This window comes from Schistocerca nitens, chromosome 2 (genome assembly GCF_023898315.1).
Source record: "Schistocerca nitens isolate TAMUIC-IGC-003100 chromosome 2, iqSchNite1.1, whole genome shotgun sequence".
NCBI lineage: Eukaryota > Metazoa > Arthropoda > Insecta > Orthoptera > Acrididae > Schistocerca > Schistocerca nitens.
Window position 1 is genome coordinate 588,536,369 of NC_064615.1, and position 23,661 is coordinate 588,560,029.

Consider the following 23,661-nt stretch of genomic DNA (forward strand, 5'->3'; position numbering starts at 1 on the left):
TCTCTCAGATGTACGTTTCTAAATAGATGACATGTTTAGACCTCTCAGAATAATCTCGAGATCACTTCAGTACATTATAAGAGATTCTCACGCAGCCATGGCAGGTTGCTGACAGAAGCTAACAGATCTGGAGATGATCCACTCAGATCGAAACGTGTTATGTATTTAAAATGTCCAGATGCGACTGAATTATAAATAGGAGTTGCTGTTCTCTCGTTCCAAAAGTGTTTGCTATCGTGATTAATGTAAAGTATTTTAGATAAGTAGGTGGCTATATTCTTCATTGTTTGGTTAAGAGACAGCTGAACAGTTCCTGAAAATATTTTTTGTTCCTAAAAGTTTTATTCTTGCTTGTTTATTCACTTTTTCTTTGTATTATATGTATTGGAGTATGAATGTAAGGAAATTTGAAGTTGAATGCCTAGATAATACTGATCATTTTACAGCAGATGGTGTACTATGATTCAATAGAAGAATACAAGGATAAGTAGTTTAGTCGTAAATGAGGTAATTTAAGAAACCTTCGGACGACCGATATTTGAGTATTCCTATTCAGTCTGGAATTCACACCAGTTGGATTGGTGAAGGATACAGAGAAAATCCAGAGGAGGACAATGCGTTACGTCACAGCTTCATTGAGCAACGGCGAGAGCCTCACGGAGGTACTAATCAAACTCCAGTGGCAGACGCTGGAAGAGAGGTGTTGTGCTTTACGGTGCAGTTTAACATTGAAATCCCGAAGGCAGAAGGGCAAACCAACATATTAGTTCCTCCTACAAGATCGCAAAAGGATCATGACGATAAATGTAGCTACTAGTACGAAAGCTCACAAGCAGTCAGTTTTCTCTTGCACCATTCATGCATGAAACAGTAGTAGGGGAAGTAATAGTGGGTTGGGTTGTTTTGGGGGAGGAGACCAGACAGCGAGGTCATCGGTCTCATCAGATTAGGAAAGGAAGTCGGCCGTGCCCTTTCGAAGGAAGCATCCCAGCATTTGCCAGGAGCGATTTAGTGAAATCACAGAAAACCTAAATAAGGATGGCCAGACATGGGATTGAACCGTCGTCCTCCCTATTGCGAGTCCAGTGTGCTAGCCACTGCGCCACCTCGCTCAGTAATGGTGGTACACGTAGTGTGGTGGATTGCACAGTATAGATGTGAATGTAGAACAAATTTTTGTAGATCACAGAAACTGATTCACTATATACAGTGGATGTCCAAAGCACGATTACTTAGGAAGAAGATATCTTTCTAGATCAAGCAGTAGGTGAACAGAAACCACAATGGATCATACAGTCCAGTGGTGGATAGGGAAGGGAGGTGAAGAACATCTTCATCCGTGTGTGCAACGCCTCGTTTATTTCTGTAGACAAGAGGTGGAAGATCGCGCACTCGGTCAGTGCGGCGCGAGCCGCAGGCACCTGAGGACGTCCTTGTAGCCGAGCTGGCGCGCGAGGTCGGCGGGCGTCCGGCCGGCGGCGTCGGCGACGTCGGGGCTGCCGCCAGCGCGCAGCAGCGCCGCGACGGCGGCGGCGGAGCCCCTGGCGACGGCGCGGTGCAGCGGCGTCTGGCCCTGGTCGTCGCGCGGGTCCGGCACGGCCCCCGCCGCCAGCAGCAGCCGCGCCACCGGCACGTTGTCGGTGCGCACCGCGTAGTGCAGCGCCGTCGAGCCGCTCGAGTCGGCCGCGTCCAGGTCGGCGCCGGCGTCGACGAGCGCCGCCGTGGTGGCGGGCCGGCCGCGCGCCGCCGCCACGTGCAGCGCGGTGTTGCCGTGCCGGTCGCTGCCGTTGGGGTCGAGGCCCGCGGCCAGCAGAGTGCGCACCACCGTCGCGCTGCCGTTGAGCGTCGCCCAGTGCAGGTGTGGCCACTCGCCCGGCTTCACCACCGTCTTCACGGTCGGCAGCATCTGGCGGACGGCTTCCACGTTGCCCGCCTCGGCCGCGAAGATAACTTTGTATATGGACCACTGCATGCAGCCACTCAGTTGGAGGGTGCTGTTGGCGGCCGCATGGCCGCACTCCTGGGCCAGGTGAGTGGCCGTCTTTCCGTCGCAGTCCTTGGCGCAGACGTTGGCGCCGTGCTCGAGGAGCACGTGGATGGACGCTATGGCGTCGGTCTCGGCAGCAGCGTGCAGCGCCGTCCGCCCCCGCAGGTCGGTGGCCTCCACGTCGGCCCCGGCCCCCAGCAGGATCCTGACGGCCGCGTTGCGCCGGTTCGAAGCCGCCACGTGCAGCGCCGTCGAGCCGTACGAGTCCAGCATCGCCTCCATCAGCGACGGGTGCACAGACAGTGCGAAGTTCAGAAGGGATACGTACCCCGACTCGCAAGCTGCCCTCATTATTTGGGCGGCACTTTCTTCGTTGCGGAGTTTCGTCTTCGTAATTGTCAGATCCTGTTGTGGTACACCAGCCTGCAGCAACAAATCCACCCAATACCAGGCGTTCGTCTCCTCAGCAAACCGCAGTGGCGTCCACTGCAGTACGTCTTCCACCATCGGGTCCTTCTGGGTCATTTTCATTTGCGAGTCTTCCTGACAGCATAAAATTACATAACACACAATGAAGGCCAGTATTTCCGTCCGTGGCAGTTTTATTGCACGGGCCTAAGACTGTAGTCTAAGTTATATGTCTGCGCCTAACGTTTCGTCTCCTAATGCTTGACACATCGTCACAGGCTATAAAGACATAGTAGTCTTTAACTGGAAAAATTTCAGCAAGTTGCAGTCTCAGCAGGCGGTGTGATGAAAATATACACACATACAGGGTGCTGGGAAATCCCCATTAGAAACTGCTAGGGCTTGTAGAGTGGACTGAGTACATAATGTTTTGAATAGGAATCAGTGTCCGAAAATATCATCCAACGTCACAGCGTCAAACTTATAGTCACCGGATCCATTAAATGTATGTATAGAGGATGAATCGTCTAAAAATTGCACAGCAAATATTGCGGAAATGGGAAGTGTTACTGATATACGGTTTTAACAGAATGGATTGCCATCAGGGGCTGGTATTGTTAGCCAAGAAACACATTGTAATAATACTTAGGGGCTTCTGTATTTCTTGAGAGCATTGCGACTTGTTGGTTAGTTAGTGTGTGACAGTCTAACCAGTAGGTCGTCAGTAAACGATGGGATTTACCAGTGCAGCAAAAGCCGACGTGCTGATGATGAAGAGTATAGCAAGAATGCAGTTCGTTCTTCTATGGAGTGTGTGGCAAGATATACCAAACAACGTCGACCATCTGGGCAGTTATTTATCATGTTCTTCAGCCAGTTACGTGAAAGTCGTAGTGTAACACCTAAACAGCGTAACAGAAGAAATCAAGTGACGACAGAAGAGGGGTAAGTTAATGTTTTAACTGCTGTTGCAGTTGATCCGCATGTTAGTGCCCTCGCATATCGCATGAGGAAGCGGCATGAATCAGTCAAGTGTCCAATGCTATCTTCATTGACATAGGTTCCATCCCAGTCACATTTCTCTCCATCAAGAATTTCAAGGAAACGATTACCAGATCCATGTTAACTTCAGTATGTGGGCGTCAAGACAGAATACTCCAGATGTATCATGTATCTTGTTTAGTGATGAAATCACATTTACCAATCAGGACCATGTAAACCGCTCAAACAAGCACTATTGATCTGGTGACAATCCCCGTTGGCTTCATCAGGTGGAACATCTGCGTCCATGGAGTGTAAATGTGTAGCGTGGGATAGTGAACCATCAGCTCATAGGCCCATTTGTCATAGACGGAACACTGAACGCGCACAAGTATCAGTCTCCTAACAGATCATCTTCCACAGATGCTAGAAGACGTTTCTCTGTAGACTACGAGGAACCTGTGGTACCAGTATCATGACTGTTCAGCCCATATTGCACGAAGTACTACAGCATGTCTTCACTAATTGCTTCCAAATCGTTGGACTGGAAGGAAAGGACCTCTACCTCGGCCAACCCATTCCCAGGGTTTGATGTGTGTAGAGTTTTTTTCTGTGGGGAAAGCTACCTACAAAGACATACCATCTACACGCGACGATATGCAACGACGTATTATTGCAGCCTGCTCCCACATCTCCACTGAAAAACTACGATGTATGTAGCAGCCATTCCATACCGTGTGCAAGCATATATTTCCGCTGCTGCTGGCCATTTTTAATCCAACTTGTGATGTTTAGTTGTCTCGTTACTAGTCAGAATCAACATAACTACTGTATGCACTTCTGGTGTTGTCCACTGTGTGCTACCACAGGTGATTTTCATTTGCTACTGGTAATAGACATTGTTCCATTTAATAAAGTGTATATTTGCACAAAATTACTTTCTAAGTATTATTACAATCTGTTGATTGGCTAACAATACGAGTCTCTGACTGCCAATCCATTCTGCGAAAACTGCACATTAATAGCGCTTTCCATTTCCGCAATATTTGCTGTGCAAGTTTTAGGTGATTCAATTTGTATGCAGGGTGATCCCGTGTTGATGCTAAAAACTTTCTACGATGATGGAGCAGGATAAATGTATCAATATTTGGTGAAGGGTCTCTGTACCGCAAACGAATGAGTCGAAAGTTTCAAGCGAAAACCGTTCTGATACCTCTGACAGTGGAATATATGTACTGGTACTGTTGCTGCTGAGATTGTGTGAGAGGAGACTTTCGGAGGTGGTAGTATGGATAAAAACAGGAAAAAATCCAGTAAACATGGGCTCTAAAATGTATGCCTGAGGAGCTATGAGCACTTGCTCATCTTCGCTACTGTGAAACACACCTCTTCTACTGAACAAGTGCTCATAGCTCTTAGGATACGCATTTTAGAGCCATGTTTACTGGACATTTTTTCTTGTTCTGGTCCATACTACCACCTGTGAAAGTTGCCTCCCTACAGTCTCAGCAACAACAGTAACGGTAAATGTATTCCACCGTCAGAGATATCAGAACGGTTCTCGATAATAACTTTCGCCTCGTTCGTTTCCGTTTCAGGGACTATTACCTCATACTGATACATTTATCCTTCTCTATCACACTAGAAAGTTTGTAACATCATCATTGGGTAACCCTATAGATGCAAATATTTACAGGCGCTGGAGCCTATAACTTTGACGCTCTGTAGCGTCGTTGGTTGACGTTTCCGGATATGGGTTATGTATTCACTCCCTTCTACAAGCGCTAGATGTCTATAACGAGAATTTCCGAACACCCTGTACATGTATGCATGGTTTCTCTTCTGTCGGACGTGTCAGATAGGACAGACACCACACACACTGGTGTGTGTGTATGTGTGTGTGTGTGTGTGTGTGTGTGTGCGTGTGTGTGTGTATGTACATCTTCATGTTTATGAAAGTGACGGCTCTTACGATTGTTTCAGTACGAATGCACGTTACGTCCGAACTTCTGAGGGATTCAGGCGGAGCTGCCAGCACAAGAATTGACAGGAGCGCTACCTGTGCTGGACGGGGGTGGGGGGGGGGAGGGGGGAGAATCTGGATCGGATGAGCAGCATGCCTAGATAGCTGAGATAGTCAAGGGGAGTGGCTCGCGTTAAGCAGGAAATCCGAATTGGAATACCAGTCGTCCACAAATTTCCACCTATCGTCAGCAGTTATATGTCGTTGGTTTTCCTTAATTCGGTCTGTTATGTTACGACTCGATTGTTGCATGGAAACACATAAACCTTCTTGCTAAATTTAAATTTAAATTTAAAACTACTTCCAGATTCTTAATAGGTTCTGATGAAGTCTTTATCATTAGGATATCAAACGTTAGGCGCAGAAATATGCCTTATACTACACTCTAAGGCCCACGTAACAAAAATGACCACTGATGCAATTAGACAGCAGGATTTATCTAGTTCTCCTGTCACTTATACTACAAAAAGTTTTCTACTTAAGTTCGGCACAAATTTACAGTGTCAAATTTGTAACAGGCTTGCCAATTGAAATGATGCCAACAGTAAAAAGAATCTTACAACGTACATCATTATTCAGACATTACAATACAGTAGTCACTCACCCAAGTAGTTTTGTTACACATGGTACGTTCTCAGTAATATCTAAGGAAATGGTTATTGCGTGTGTCTAACGTTACTGGAATTTTTTAGGTGAAGGCAACAATTTTGCATGAGGAACATGGAAGTCTCATATCAACAGACCACAGAGAAAGTTGTCTGTAGTGGAATAACTGCAGAATGAGTGGTGGCTTGATGTTCTGAGGACAGCAAAGCAGGCACAAGTTCTTCCACAACGAATACACCACGAAAGAGTCGAACGATTTTTCTACTGTCTCTGACAAATAGATGGATGGCATCGGCTGAAATGTGGGCAGAGGTTACAGGCAGAGTGTAACAACGAACCGTCAGGAGCGCATTACTGGAAGCTAGGTCAAAATAGCGTTGTCATGCTCCATTTACTTCTGAGATGCTACAGACAGTAGAGAGAGTACACACAGTATAAGTGGCAGATGTGCAGTAACCAGTTTTCGTCTGAAGCACTGACAAGTTCATTTGTTTGTTCGGAAGGGGAGGCGGACATTGTTAGCCAGCTTTGGGCCAGTTGGCCACACTCTGCGATGACAAAATCGAAGCGCATGTCCTGCAATTTTTCTCAAAAGATTTTACGGAAACTAATAGGTAAAAAATTAATTTTTGCTTTACTCATAGCTTTATATGTCAACTTTTGTTACAACGTGTCCGTCATTTACTTAGTGGTCGAAGTTGTTGTGATATTTGTATTTAAACAAGACGAAAACGAAACTCCTCCCGAACAGGCCATGAAGGCCTAACAGCACCGATCGGCCGCCGTGTCATCTTCAGCCTACAGGCGTCACTGGATGCAGTTCTGGAGGGGTATGTGGCCGGCACATCACTCTCTCTGCCGTATGTCACTTTCCGAGACCGGGGCCGCTACATCTCAATCTAGCTCCTCAATTTGCCTCACAAGGGCTGAGTGCACCCCGCTTTCCAAGAGCGCTCAACAGGCCAGATGGTTACCCGTCCAAGTGCTTAACTTCGTTGATCTGACGGGAACCGGTGTTACCATTGCGGCAAGGCCGTTGGCCCATTTAAACAAGACATTGCATGAAATTTGAAAACGTTTGCAATGAAAAATAGCGGTCGCTATGTTTTTGCGTGTGGTGCATATTACATAATATGTTGCTCCATATTAAATTTAGCTAAGATACAGAATTTTTCTTTAGGCTTGGGTGGAGGTCTCTATCTGTCAGAAGTCTCGAGAAAGTTGATGTGATGTAGCATACTCATTTGACATCGCACGCGCCAATGATACGGCCAGAACGAAATATACAAGCCATTCCTCATATTTTGCCATATCGAAATGAGACTTTGGCAAATGATAGCACACAAAGAGGAGAGTATTTTGTCATATGGTTATTATGAAAAACTTCATTATCTTCCATGTTATTCCACTAACTTTAGACTTTTACGATGAAAGGATGTAATTTTTAAGGGCCTTCGATAGCTGGTGAAACGAAAAATGTTGTGGCTTTTGCAACAGCAGAAGTGAAGGCAATATAAGTTTATTTTTGTACAGAGGGTGTGATTTTTCATAAGCTATTGAACTTACATTTTCTCAGTTCTTCATTCAATAAATCAGCCACAATTTCAGAATTTTCTCGTAATTATGTCTGCACTTGTCAGTGAGTTGACACTGTGTAAATTGCGCGGTTTTTTTTAACAAAGAAAGATAATTTTAACATGCCAATAAGAGAAACGCAGGTTTTACTCAAAATTCGCCATTCATGATGCTTCTCCGAAAGTCATAGATGGTTAAAAAGCCAGCTGAAAATAAATCACTGCTTTGGTTGCAATTTCACTGGAAATATTTCTAGATACTAATCGAAGCAGAGGTGACAGCAGATCTTTTTGATTGGTCACCATGCAAGTGTGGCTTTGGATGGGCTTCACTTAATATTTACAAGAAATGTGAGTGTAGGTGTTACCTTAGAACAGAACTTCCGTGCAGCGCTCGGCTGTTCCCCTACAGAGTCTGTCCGCAACCCTCACCACTACAGCTCAGCTCTCTCCACACGTGCCCTGAGATTGCGCGTCTACTGATCACGACAGTCAGTGTGCACTCCCACTTGCAAGGTGAGGAGCAATGCTGAATTCGTTACCCTTTACAAGGAGAAGCTTCACAAGTATGCACATCGTTATTGACCCATATAGTTGGTTCAAAATGGTTCAAATGGCTCTGAGCACTATGGGACTCAACTGCTGAGGTCATTAGTCCCCTAGAACTTAGAACTAGTTAAACCTAACTAACCTAAGGACATCACAAACATCCATGCCCGAGGCAGGATTCGAACCTGCGACCGTAGCGGTCTTGCGGTTCCAGGCTGCAGCGCCTTTAACCGCACGGCCACTTCGGCCGGCCCCATATAGTTGGTTTAAGTCTCTTGAAGAATTATGGAACACGTTTTATGATCGACTATTATGGTCTTTTTGGAGAAAGGATTGAATATGGTTTCCGCAAGAGCGAGTGCGCTCCGTTCGCGGTATTATATTCAGTGGGACAAAGATAACAGTGCCCAAGTTATTGCCGTCTTTGACAGACTTTCGAACTGCTGAAAACCGAACGTATTACACTAATGGCCATTAAAATTGCTACACCACGAAGATGACGTGCTACAGACGCGAAATTTAACCGACAGGAAGAAGATGCGGTGATACGCAGATGATTAGCTTTTCAGAGCATTCACACAATGTTGGCGCCGATGGCGACACCTACAACGTGCTGACATGAGGAAAGCTTCCAACCGATTTCTTATACACAAACAGCAGTTGGCCGGCGTTGCCTGGTGACACGTTGTTGTGATGCCTCGTGTAAGGAGGAGAAATGCGTACCATCACGTTTCCGACTTTGATAAAGGTCGGATTGTAGCCTATCACGATTACGGTTTATCGTATCGCGACATTTCTGCTCCCGTTGGTCGAGATCCAATGACTGTTAGCAGAATATGGAATCGGGGGCTTCAGTGGGGTAATACGGAACGCCATGCTGGATCCCAACGGCCTCGTTTCACTAGCAGTCGAGATGACAGGGATCTTATCTGCATGGCTGTAACGGATCGTGCAGCCACGTCTCGATCCCTGAGTAAACAGATGGGGACGTTTGTAAGACAACAACCATCTGCACGAAGAATTCGACGACGTTTGCAGCAGCATGGACAATCAGCTCTGAGACCATGGCTGCGGTTACCTTGACGCTGCATCACAGACAGGAGCGCCTGCGATGGTGTACTCAACGACGAACGTGGGTGCCCGAATGGCAAAACGTCATTTTTTCGGATGAATCCAGTTTCTGTTTACAGCATCATGATGGTCGCATCCGTGTTGGGCGACATCGCGGTGAACGCACATTGGAAGCGTGTATTCCTCAGCGCCATACTGGCGTATCACCCGGCATGATGGTGTGGGGTGCCACTGGTTACACGTGTCGGTCACCTATTGTTCGCATTGACGACACTTTGAATAGTGGGCGTTACATTTCAGATGTGCTACGACCCGTGGCTCTACCCTTCATTCGATCCCTGCGAAACCTTACATTTCAGCAGGATAATGCACGACCGCATGTTGCAAGTCCTGTACGGGCCTTTCTGGATACAGAAAATGTTCGACTGCTGCCCTGGCCAGCACATTCTCCAGATCTCTCACCAACTGGAAACGTCTGGTCAATGGTGGCCGAGCAACTGGCTTGTCACAATACGTCAGTCGCTACTCTTGATGAACTGTGGTATGTTGTTGAAGCTGCATGGGCAGCTGTACCTGTACACGCCATCCAAGCTCTGTTTGACTGAATGCCCAGGTGTATCACGGCCGTTATTACGGCCAGAAGTGGTTGGTTCAATTGGTTCAAATGGCTCTGAGCACTATGGGACTTAACTTCTAAGGTCATCAGTCCCCTAGAACTTAGTACTACTTAAACCTAACTATCCTAAGGACATCACACAATCCATGCCCGAGGCAGGATTCGAACCTGCGACCGTAGCGGCCAGAGGTGGTTGTTCTGGGTAATATCTGTCCAATGAATACCCGTTTCTCATCTGCATTTTTCTTGGTGTAGCAATTTTAATGGCCAGTAGTGTACGAGCTTGCTGCCACATATGCTATTCCTTTCACTGGTCATCGGCGCTCAGTTCGAAGCAGGACTCACCACTGAAGGCTATTCTACTCCAGTCAATGAGATTCCAGTCCGTAGACATGCCCGAAGTCGCCACGGACAGCGGTGGGATGCAAGCCTGACTATGTCGCCAGCCATACGGCCCGACAACCAGGAGTGAAGGCTTCCTGTGCCACTTATTTTCGCAGCAGAACGCCTTTGGTCTACATCCGCGACATCCGTACTGCACAGCGGTAAGTCGACGATATTCTGCGTCACGGTTTGTTGCCCTTCATGGCAGGCCGTCCTGGGCTTCCATTTTAGTAAAATAATACCCGCCCGCACATAGCGAGAGTTCCTACTGCTTGTCTTCGTGCTTGCCAAATCCTACTTTGGCCAGCAAGGTCTCCGGATCTCTCCACAATTGAGAACGTTTGTAGCGTTATGGGGAGAGCTCTACAAACACTCGGGATTTTGACGATCTAACGTGACAATTGGACAGAATTCGGTACATCTCTCAGGATTACATCTAATAACTCCATTAGCTAAGACGAATAACTACTTGCATAACGCCTTTATTGACTTGACCAGTTTGTGAAGCTCTTTCTTTTGAATAAATCATCCAATTTTTTTCCTGAAAATGTAATCATTTGTTCGTCTGTACGTGTACACCACATCTACTGATTTCCGTCCCATTCGGATAATTCGTTTTCGCGGTGTGCTCCTTCTTTTTTTTTTTTTTTTTTGTCTTAGAGCATGTTCAAAAATATTCAAATGTGTGAAATCTTATGGGATTTAACTGCTAAGGTCATCAGTCCCTAAGCTTACACACTACTTAACCTAAATTATCCTAAGGAAAAACACACACACCCATGCCTGAGAGACGACTCGAACCTCCGTCGGAACCAGCCGCACAGTCCATGACTGCAGCGCCTTTCACCGCTTAGAGCATGTTTTCAGAAAAAAGAGCGTGCAGGTAAGCCCATGTTTTAGTTTACACATATCAGCATATTGCCTTAGGGACGCACAGTGACCACTGTGTAATGTTTGTTGTTATACGTTCCCGACTCAGGTGGCACAGGATATATCATTAGCTGTTCCGGCTTATTATCAAGTCTTAATTAGACGAACTGTGTAAAATGAAAGCCTTCAGTACGAACAATCATATCGCAGTTACGTTTACACTGTAAATGCTTCTCCTACCCATTCTAGTCGACAAGTTAATACGTAACGTATGGTGGTACGTATAGTTGCCTACAGTTGCAAGTCAGATTTGTAATTCAGTTTCCTAGTACTTTATACGCCTTTTTTTTAACATTTCATATTATGATGATTTGGTAACAAGAAGAAACCGGTAACGATACCACCAGCATGATTTGAGGCTGAAACATGTCAATAAGAAAAAATTGCAAGTTTTAGTATTCGCCAATAAATAAAATTGCGTAATGATCAACTTGCCCCTTTTGCAATGTGGGTCATGCTTGCCGTATGTCGAACTCTATTCTCTGGAGAAGGCTTTATGACTACTGTTGTATCTCTTCCATTGTTATGAATAAGTGAAGCTTATATGTAAAAGACATAACTTTAAAACGTCTGAGAATAAAACGAGTACTATAGCTTTTACTATAAAAGAAGCAATGGAACAACAATTGTAATTTCTGAAATAATGTAAAAATTCCATCACTTTTCATTAATGTCCTTAAACTGTTTCCGAATATAATAGCGACCAAGATAGAGAAATGCACACAGAAGTATTAACAGGTGTATTGCAACAACCCAGTCGATATTTTAAGGTCTATAGCTGTTACGACTTAAGCGTCCCCTAAACGGTCAATAGTATTGCACAATTTTTCCTGAAGCGCTAAAATACTAAACGTCTAGGGATGTGATTGAGAGGCTGCGCAATAACACTGAGAACATCAAAAACGTTTGAATTATTTTGCGCTCTCCGGAAATATTGTGCCGTCTGTGGGCAGTATTGACAATATCCTTGCCAGACCATCGCGTGCTGCGGGCTATGAATATCACTGTGTTCATGTTCGTTGTTGATATGGTATTGAACATGAGTTCAAAACAAGACGAAATACCGTTATGTTTAGAGTGCAAAGAAATATAAATAATAGCTGGCATTGTGAGAAGTTACGTCATATGAGTATAAAAACAGAAATTCCGAGCATGGTGTGAGTTGTTGCTAAGAAGCTGCGGGGAAAGGCCACGAAGGACGAAATTTAAAAAACATATTAATGCAAAATCATGAATATAAGTATACAAAGCTATTTATGTGAGTGTATACATTATCTAACCAAAAAAATCCTTTAATGCATGTATTATTGCATGACACGTTTCCATAACCATGTATCAAATACTTTAAAGTGAAAGTGCATGTATAAATTGTATGTCCTCGAAAGAATTACCAGCGGTAAGGTATTGTAGCATAATAGGTAAACAGTGACTTGGTGGAATGACATCTCTCATTGTAGTATGAGGCGTGTTTTTTAAATAAGGTCCGTTTGAACATAAGTACACAACGAAAGGTTATGTCAAAAAAGTAAATTTATTTTCAGAAAGTACATACTTCACTTTGTTTTTCGAAATAGTTGCCAAGTTTGTTCAAAAAATGTATCATACCTCTCAACCAATTTTAAAATAACCTCTTCATAAAAACTTGCCGCCCACTCCAATAACCAAGAGTTCACTGCCGTTTTCACGCCGTCGTCATCATTGTAACGGTTGCCACTGAGCTGTTGTTTAAGGTGGAGGAACACACGGTAATCGCTCGCCGCAAGATCAGGACTGTAGAGTGAGTGGTCTAAAACTTCCCAGCCAAAACTGTCCAATAAATCGAGGGTCTGGCCTGCAGTGTGAGGTCTTGCATTGTCATGGAGAAGGACAGTTCCCTTTGTCATCATGCTTCATCTTTCGTTTTGAACCGCTCTGCATAGCTTTCTCAGGGTTTGGCCGGATTCTTCTGCATTGATAGTGGTTCCTCGTTGCATGAAGTCGACCAACAAAACACTATGCCTATCCCAAAACACCGACGCCTTGATTTTGCGCTGGGACAGAGTCTGTTTGGCATTCACCTTTACAGGCGAGTGTGTGTGTCTCCATTCCATGCTCTGTTGCTTCGATTTGGGTGTGATAAGCGAAACTCATGTTTCGTCTGCAGCTGCGATCTGACTCAAGAAGCCGTCACCTTCCTCGTGATAACGGGTCAAGAACTTCATCGCACACCCAAATCTTTGGTTTTTATGGTCCTCTGTTAGGAGTTTTGGGACCCAATGGGAGCACAGTTTCCTAAAATTTGGGTGTTTAGAAACAATGTAAATCACTGATCTCGACACGTCAGGAAATTCGTTAAGAAGACCTGTTATTGTGAAGCGCCTGTTCTCGCGAATCCTCGCTTCAACTGAAGCCACCAAATCGTCTGTAGTCAGAGACGGGCGACCGGAGCAGTCCTCATCATGGGCGTTGACACGGCCATCTTTGAATTCTCGTACCCACCTACGCACTTTGCTTTCACTCATAACAGTATCACCTTACACTTCGCAAATCTGTCGATGAATTTCTGCAGCAGACAGGTTCGTTGCTGACAAAAACCGTATCACTGAGCGAACCTCACACGCGGCGGCAAGTTGATAGTCAAACATTTTCGAAGCACAGAACAGACCCGTACAGGTTAGCTACAGACCTGAAACTGAGCGCAGTTGTTCCCGAGGCATGCCGGTACACGACGCACGCGCTCGTTGCGGTATTCGCGAGAACTGCTAGTATATACAACAAAACGGACCTTACTTAAATAACACGCTTCGTATTACCTTTTTTGATCATGGGAATTTGAGGTCCACTGAAATTTAATCCCGGTGGAGGAGGGAGTGCAAGAATCTAAAATTTCTAGTTTTGATGCAAATGACTTAGTCAGTCTTGGGACGTATCATGCCCCAAGAATTAAATTTTATAGGCGACACAAAAAACATATCACAGAGAACTGATGGTTATCCACTCAACATTCGTTACACGTATGTTATTTTGGTAGCGCTCTTGAAACAACAAAAAACGGCTATACAGCAGCTGCTAAAGCCATAGTTTTGTTTGAGATCAGCCACGTGGTGCTACATTTGGCTAAAGGAAAGGTTTAGTGGAGTCATGGAAAATCACTTCTAGAAGTGTATAAGAAATTTATAATGAATCAAAAATTTCGTACGCCATATTCGAAGAGGTATCGGTAAGGGAGATGCAAGTGCCTATCTATCGGGACGCCTATGCATATTGACAAACATTTCCAGTAATAAGATAGATTTTTCTTTTCCTTATTTATTAGTTCAACCTCAATTCTCTCAATAAGTTTTCTTGAGTGATCTCTCTGACGCTTCTTGACCTAATTTCTCAACCACATTCTTACTGATTCCAACAAAGTAGAGCAATTACCACTGCAGCAGCGTCTTTATCGCCAACATTCCGAAACACAATTTTTGCACAGTTTCAATGGGCACCATAGGGAGAACGTCAATAATATTACACAATATTATTGTCCTGTATTATTGACCGTCTAGGGGCCAATTAAGAAACAAACGACTGGCTGGCCATTGTGGCCGAGCGGTTCTAGGCGCTTCAGCCCGGAACCGCGCCGCTGCTACGGTCGCAGGTTCGAATTCTGCCTCGGGCATGGATGTGTGCGATGTCCTTCGGTTACTTAGACTTAAGAAGTTTGTAGTGTCCCTTTTGCAATGTTCACCCTTATCGAGGTGAAACATAAATAAAAATGACTGTATGTGACTCAAAATGAATTGCAAACAATGATTTATCATTGATTTAACTGTAAAAATATACAATATATATCGATAAATGCAGAAAAGACATTATTTTTAGTGTATGAGATTATAATGTGTAAGTAATTAAAAGAAGTATTATCATCTCTGTAAGAGTATAAAGCACAATGGAATGTTCATTCTTCTGTCTAGTCTGTTTTGTTCTGTTCGTTCCGGTGTTAGCTGGAATAAGGTACGCAAGCTATTGTACTGCACTATCACTTGTTTCTGTCGTAACGTAATTGCAAATATTTAATCGTGTAAACTGTGTCCTAGTAAGAATATATTAGTATATAGTGATCTCCGTGTGTTATTTCAAGAACCTACGCCACATTTATCTTATGAAAAGAATATTTAATGAAAATTATTTAGCATGTTTCCAGCTGCTGCGGTGCGAGTAACGGTGATCTCTGATTGTTAACAATTAGCCGCCATTACGCGGTACATTTAAAAATATTTTTTCACAGCACAATGTCTGATAGCGGGAGCGGAAGAAATTATGTAAAAATATTCAGTGAGATTAATTGAAGTAATCCAGTGAAATAATTTTATCAAAACTTGTCTATTTTCTGTGATAGTAATAATTTCAGAGCTGAGTAACACTACGCTATTGCATTTACAGTAATTTGTAGGGAGCCTGGCGCTCGGTAAAACCAGATACAATACGTAATTGGCAACCTACGAAATTCATTATTTTGCTTATTATATCTCTTTTGTATTTTTTTGAAAGCTAAACGTAAAACTAGCTTCACTAAAAATCAGTAACAGATCACGATAAATCAAAGGACAAACAAATTTACTAGGAGAGTGTTTCCTCAACATAAAATAGTTACATTATATTTTTTTAAAGAGATGTAATAAGTTCTAAGTCTGGGAGACTGATGACTTCAGATGTTAATTCCCTTAGTTCTTAGAGCCGTTTGAACAATTTTTTTGAAACAAACGACAAAACTACATTTCCCACAGCCAAATAAGGATTATCGAAAGAGTAAAATTAATACAAAAATAAGTGGGTATCATTGACCAAAGATAAGCATCGTTGACAGAAAAGACTTTCAAGGAGCAATACATAAAAATGGTCAAAACTGAAAGCAATAAACTAATACAGAAGAAAACTTTAGGCGGTACAGGAAAGCAATTGGTGCTGTGTTAAGCATGTATCTATGTACTGTACTGGGTACTTTCATACCATCCTCTGATAGGTTCTGTTGCAGGTGGTATTTATTTAACTGTGATGCTCTACACTTTTGATTTATTCTTTCTGAAAGCATTTTGTCCGCAACTCGTGGTCGTGCGGTAGCGTTCTCGCTTCCCGCGCCCGGGTTCCCGGGTTCGATTCCCGGCGGGGTCAGGGATTTACTCTGCCTCGTGATAACTGGGTGTTGTGTGATGTCCTTAGGTTAGTTAGGTTTAAGTAGTTCTAAGTTCTAGGGGCCTGATGACCATAGATGTTAAGTCCCATAGTGCTCAGAGCCATTTGAACCATTTTTTTCCTTCTGAAAAAACGTGTAACGTCAGAAGCTTCAAAGGTTTCTTTTTTTAAAAAAAAGTTGGAGTGGGGCGTTATGGCTCTCGTGTAGATTTCTCATCTTCTGCATTTACGAATGTTAGGAACATCGCTAAATTTTCTACTCCGAATCTTTCCCACGTTAATCCAGTAGTGAGGATTGGTAGGAAGCTAACATTAGTACGCCACTGGTGTACACTTTCTGTATACGAACGAACCTCGAAAAAAGAAACACACTAGCCGAAATCGTTAGTGGATTTTCCCTTGTGTTATAGTCTATAATATCGAAATTTCACATTATCATTGTTTAATAACAAGCAATACACATGATTGAGTGCTTTTATGGAAGCCGCCCGAATATCACGAAGCGCTCCCTCTCTATTCAGAGGCAGTATTTTTATTGTATGATATGAATAATGAATATCAAACGCAATAGGTAACTAAATGAGCTCAGCCGTTATAAATTATAAGTGTGAATTTATTTCAAGAGTGCAGTTGAATAAAAGGTATGAGTCATTTCAGTTACAATGTCCTCGTGTCATAGAAGGTAAAACCTCTGTGCTATAATTTTCATAAGATTGAAAGTATTTCTGTGCTTCAGTGCAGGATTTGACAACGGTCAATCCGTATAGCGAGGGTAGCCCGATGCTGTTGACACACAAGATTCACTTTTTCGCTAAACACCTTTGGGACAGACAGTGTTAGTGATCGCAAATGTAATCATATTCTTTCTGAAACTGGTAGAAATGACTACTAAAAATAAATCAGAAACCACAAGCACTTTTTTTTTTCATGTCACTCTAGAGGCATCACTACCAAGTATAGGACTAACAAGAATATTAAAAAGTCTCAAGAAATTGTAAAGCCTGTCAGTAATAGTGTACTCATATATGCCGTCTTTTCTATAAAACAAAACGCACCACAGGTATACTACAAATCCGGTATCACGCAAGTTCGGATATTTATAATCTGTAGCTATAGGGATGACCTACTAAAGAAATGGAGAGGATTTTTCAAATTTGGGAAGCTTGCTTCAGATACTGGCATACAGATCTTCCTTTCTGAAGAAGGTTTCTGGCCGAAAACTTAGGTGAACACTTTTTGTCGTGCCAGCCTGGTGTTCGGCGTGTGAGTAGCAATCTACCTTTTCACAGTAAAGTTATTCCCGCTTGGAGTTTGATGTAAAGAATCCTCTGCACTTCAACAGGAACAATGATGTACATAATTCTAAACAGTAACATTCATTACGTGGCATTAGGGTTGACAGTAATACAAACAATGGGTCACAATGCTGCAACCGAAAGTTTTGATCACTTACCCTGTGATATAAAATGCTTGACAGACAGCAAACTAAAATTTGAAACTAAACTGAAAATGTTTCACATTGGCAACTCCTCCTACTCCGCAGAAAAGTATCTATTAATATAATGTATAAATGGTGGTGGGTAGGAATTTCTAATATCTGTCTGTCTTTAACTGATAAACAAAAAAAGTAATAAATTTTCAGCATGGAGGCAGATTTACAAATTCCACATCATTACGATTTAAGTGCAAACGATACATGGAACCTGAAACTGTCTAAGTATTGTTATATCATAATGCATGGTATAGACTTCTGTATCACTTCGAATATCTCAAAATTAAATTAAAAACTAAAATGAAGCACATGATCAAAGAAGACATACATTCAATTTGTCATACATTTTGTTATTCCTGAAAAACTGACACAGTTACTTAAGAGAAATATTCCGGGAAAAGGGGAAAAATAGGCTACAATTGAAAATTTAGGCATACATATCGCAGAGGCTAAGCTTTCATTATTAAAAAAATGACTTACATGTATGTTGAAGCAAAATATGTATTTTACGGGGGCTAAGCTGCAAGCCATCGCTTGCTTTTATCACAAATATATGTCCGAGTGATGCTAAATTACACAGAGTATCGTCTTCTCAATAACCTTCAAATAGTCATCTACACCCTTAACTTTTACATATGAAATTCGTGAATTTACTCATGGCACTTTTGTTACCTATGTATGCGATCACTTTCTGAACTCAAATTAATAATCAAATTAACTAATTTAATAAGATTAAACCTTGAATTGCTGGTGTACCCATGTACCACCAAAATGGAATAAAAACAATCAGTAGTTGAGGGAGTATGAATGATAGCATTGGCATATTTGATTTTACAAAAAATAATGACCGTTTTTATTAATCCTTTCATAACTACACCAAGCTGATAAATCTTACAAAAAAAATAACAAGCACAAATCAGAAAAGGGTTGATGCTTGATCGGTAAACCATTCATTGGGTTTGAAGCTGAACAAATTCTCCCCGAATTAATCCTTTTTATAACGCAGTCTGACGCCCACTTCCATTAAAATGGAATCAACTACAACAAAGTACCCCAGAAAGTGTGGTTCACCAGAAACAGGGGGCTGTGAATATCGTTTAACAATCATACACCGGTGCAGCAGTACCTTACTCTTTCACCTTGATCCAGGCGGCAGCAGAAAACGGCGCACTGTGGGCGAGGAGCAGCGCGCTGTGACTGCTATAATGTTCTGACACATCCACGATAATTTGCAAATTACATAGATTGGCGTTCTGATTATTAGAACGCAGGATACTTCCCTATCAGAGCGCTGAAATCCCGACAGCTTGCAGTGTGAGGTACACCCGTTCGCTGGTGTGGCCAAACCAATTTGAGTCACAGGTACGATGGTGTCCTGGAATTGTCAAACGTCAGAAGGCCGACTCAGGACGAATAAGTTCATGCTCATGACGCACGATATGTCCTAGACGGTATGCCGTCCTATTCTCAGTTCAGATGGAACCCGCCACTGGCTCTAAGTCCACCACAAGTTACAGGCCACAAGTCTCATCTACGAGGGAAAGATCTGAAGTTCTCCACCAGAGGATGACCAGAAGACAAAGAAGGCAAAGAATCACAACCACTTCCCACCAAGCCTCGGTACAGGGGCCGAATTAACAAAAACGAAACAGGCTCCACATTGTGCAAACCAATCAAACTATCCTGTCTCCCCTCTTGATTGTTATGTTGGCCTGATAGCCAAATCCATGTATAGCAATGGGGCTCCCACGCTGGAGGAGCAAGCCTCTGCTTTGTATATCCTGAGAGGAACCAATAAGCGCCTCAGAATCTCTCTTGCCTGAATAAAAAAGTATTTTAGAATAGATAGGCGTCGTTCTGACAGTAAGCATACCCATATTTCAGGAAAGAGCGTCTACCAAGGTGGGAGCACAGTCTCTAATTTATGGAGAGATCTAATCTTTCCAGGCCGCCCATTTTCGATTTTTGAAAGAAGGCTGTTCACCTTTCCAGACAGTCGCCTCTCGCTAAAAGAACCTAGCGACCTCCTGGCGTCAGAGGAAGTCCACTAAACACGTGCGCCCGCCGCTCTGTCCGTATTGTCCCAGCTTCTAACATGAGATTCCTCGGAGTTTTATGACCTTCCCACACGTTGCACGAAAGTTCAGATTATAGAAGTCTCTCTCTTAAATGGCTTCCTCCACCCACTTTCCGACAATTGGTCACCTTCGCGACGGACTGTCGCCTAGTTCAGGTAAAATGTATTGTGAACCTGTGTCCACCTGCTCTGACCATAAGTGGAAGGAAGGGAGTTCAGATGGTTCAAATGGCTCTGAGCGCTATGGGACTTAACTGCTGAGGTCATCAGTCCCCTAGAAGTTAGAACTACTTAAACCTAAATAACATAAGGACATCACACACAGTCATGCCAGAGGCAGGATTCGAAGCTGCGACCGTAGCGGTCGCGCGGTTCCAGACTGAAGAGCCTAGAACCGCTCGGCCACATCGGCCGGCCAGCACGGTTAGGAGCAGATGTAGTATTGCATGTCTGACTGCCTACCGCGACCGGCTTGTCTGATGTAAAAACTGTTCACAAGTCTCCCGACACCAGTAATGTAAGCAATTATGACAACGCAGTAATTAATAACGTATTAGAAGAGTATTCTTAGTCACGTGTTTTTTCTGAATATCCCGATCCTGCGGTTTCTGATCTCCACTAATACCGCGGGAAATACTGTTCGAAAAACTACATTGATGCAGTGCATACGGGGATAGCCATAAATATATAGAGGTGGTTAAGACGGTTAATCGTAACTAAGGAGCATAACTGCGAAAGTATCCTCCTATTTCAAAACAGTTGACGTTCCAAGGAAGCAAGAATGCGTTTTTAGTCAAACCGTGTAGAAACAGAGTAAGGGACTAAGGCTGTCAACTTTGATTAACATCACATAATCAGATTAGCAATACTGATGCCACAGAAAGCAGAAGTAGTAGGAAATGAATGTTCACTCATGTATTCTCTGACAGCTCTGCATTCGTCACTCTTAAATTTTAATGGTACAAGTACCTGCGAAACACGATAAATGGATGAAAAATGAAATGCTGCGAGTGTGGCAGTGCTGTAATTAATACTTCATACTCACATCGTTCCCTTGTCACGCGCTCCATGTGACAGGTATTTCTGCCGTGCCTGCTACACTCTTATGCGGTTTACCTCAGATAAGATATCGCTGAATAAGATAAGATCTGGAACTCGGAGGCGGCAGCCAGTAGAATTAAGCGATCAGTGTAGGATACGTTGCTGATTATGAAATTAATAATGTGAGGATCGCCATCACCAGATTGAGCGCACAGTGCACGTTCTTGTTTATTCCATGAAATAAAATAGAGACTGTTGTTTACTCTTCGTTATAACTGTTTCTTTTGCTTTTAAAAAATCTTCCCTCCTTGTGTGGAATTGGTTCAGCTTCTCGCGAAAGAAGTTATAGCTTTCCTAAAACTGTATTAGTCGAAATTAATTACATTGCTACTAAGGAACGCTATAATACGAGTAACACTTCAGTCTGGGGAAAGTTAAGTTTATTGTTGTGCTTACTATTTGCAGTACACTTCACAATTACTCGGTTTTCTGGACCAATATTTTTAATGCTATACAGAAGAAGAACATATACACGCAGTTTGCAGCAAAACTATTCCACTTCTTTTGTTTACGAGATTAAAATATTCACCATTGTTCTAGTGACTGTATCAGATTACACAGGCCAACGATGGAAAACTTTTTTGCTAAAAATACCTTATTCTTATGTTTGTTAGAGTGGGAAATCCAAATATGATACTTAAAAAACTGTATCACTCACCATTGCACACTTTACTGTTAAATTTATTAAATTAAGCAATTTTTAAAGAATGTAAGAGCTTTTATATAGTTAAAATAATTTAAAAAGGAGATGTAATGAATGTAGATGACGTTGGTAGCACTGCTGAAAAACATTTCCTGGAAAAAGGTCGATTCTATTTTTGTGTTAACAGATGGTGTTTTGTTTACTGTCTACCTAACCTCTCTTCCCCGTTTCCTGTACATGTGCTCAGTACAATGTCTAATCGTGGTTGGAAAAACTCTTCTGACAGTTTTTGTTATATTTGTGGTGAATCTGTGTTTAAAAAACACCTAAGAAACATTGCAGACTTTTTGAAAAAGGTTTATCTAGCATACTTTGGATCTAAACTTGGTGATCAAGATAAATCTTGTGCGCCGCATAAGGTATGTTATGTGTGTTTTGAAGATCTGACAAAATGGTCCAAAACGAGAAAAAAGCCTTTTGATTTGCTGTTCCTATGATATGGAGGGAGCCACGAAATCATTTTGATGATTGCTACTTTTGCAGTGTTGATATTACTGGTCATAATTCGAAAAACAAGAAGATAATAAGCTGCCTTAACCTTCCGTCCACCATCCGACCAGTAGGGAATGGTGTGAAAGGGGCAGATTTCCCAGTTCCTGAACCACCAGATGATTTAAATTCTATCCCAACAGAATTATTTTCTGATGTACTACCTGATTTAGATGAACTAGATGATAATGAAATACATTGTCATACAGAAAGTCTAGAGCCCAAATTGTTTACTCAGAACGAGCTTAACGATTTGGTTAGGGATCTGGGCTTAACGAAAGAAAAAGCTGAATTGCTTGGCTCTAGATTAAAAGAAAAGAACTTATTGGCAGATTACACATGTACAGAAAGAGAGAGCTGTAATTTTCCAAGTTCTTTCAAGAAGAAGGTGATTTAATGTACTGGTCAGACATTCCCAGTCTGATGAATTAGATTGGTGTTGAATACAAAAAGGAAGACCGGAGGCTGTTTATTGATACATCCAATGGAAAAACGCTCCCAAGGCCGCTGGAACACGAACATGATGCGGGACTACTGTTGGTCACTTCACTAAGAAGTTCAGCAAACGAGTCATCGTAGAAAAAGCTACACAAGAAGCTTTAATGAAAAAAGAGAAAGAAAATACAAACCAATTCCAGCTGACAACTTCTATTAACACATATCATTGTTTTAAGTAGCTTACTGTAAATACAAACCATGCTTATGTTGTAACAAAGTGACAGCCGGAGTGGCCGAGCGGTTCTAGGCGCTACAGTCTGGAACCGCGCGACCGCTACGGGCGCCGGTTCGAATCCTGCCTCGAGCAAACAGCTGGTGGAGAGTTTGATATGCCTACGCTTATACTAGCAGACACTAAAATATATTTTAAAGAATTTATTCCTGTAATATCCTCGTGATTGTAGTACATCTTATAGCTTAATTCGTCAGCTTCATGATGAACTGCCTATCAGTTCGTTAAATGGTCCTGGTTAATGTGATATTTCGGTATTAGGTAAACTACTCCAAGAAATTCTTAAAGTATGCACTGAAAAACTGAGTTGACTACGATTTGGCATTTGGTGCGTGTTAGGTCATATGTTGCTGTATATGAAACGTAAATATCATATTGAATTATACTTGAAACCTGGAAGGTTATTGCTACCTGTATCCAATCTCGACAAGATGGAATGCATGTAAAGTGCTCCGTCAACAACGCACGCGCCTGTGAAAAAGCCATAATGAAATATTCATAGATCCCTCATATCTAATAAATGGTCTGAGTTATGGAAAAAAGATTTTGGCAAATGACAGCTCGCAAAGAGGAGAGCATTATGCCATATGATTCATACTCGAAATTTTCATATCTGCCTATCTTAAAGCGACTGAAATGATGTATTTTCTAAGGACAATCGATAGCTGGTGAAATAAGAATTGCTGTGAGTTTTTACAACAAGATAAGTGAAAAAGTTAAGCGTATGTTTTTATTCTGAAAATGGACATTTTCATAAAATGTTGACCTGTCTAGCCTTCACTTACT

The 23,661-nt window shown here is 42.6% G+C and overlaps 1 protein-coding gene across 1 annotated transcript; it reads right to left on the reverse strand.

Annotated features, from left to right (window-relative positions):
* Positions 1–1,396: 1,396 nt before the first annotated feature.
* Positions 1,397–20,949, reverse strand: LOC126235177 (serine/threonine-protein phosphatase 6 regulatory ankyrin repeat subunit A-like). The gene is made up of 2 exons (XM_049943907.1): positions 20,898–20,949; positions 1,397–2,530 (listed from the first exon to the last, which is right to left on the reverse strand). Exon 2 carries the CDS (start codon positions 2,516–2,518, stop codon positions 1,397–1,399), a length of 1,122 nt encoding a protein of 373 aa, XP_049799864.1. The 5' UTR covers positions 2,519–2,530; positions 20,898–20,949.
* Positions 20,950–23,661: the final 2,712 nt, after the last annotated feature.

Bases quoted from the DNA above. Each gene is read 5' to 3' on its own strand.
- LOC126235177 (XM_049943907.1), bottom strand. From the start codon at position 2,518: ATGAAAATGACCCAGAAGGACCCGATGGTGGAAGACGTACTGCAGTGG.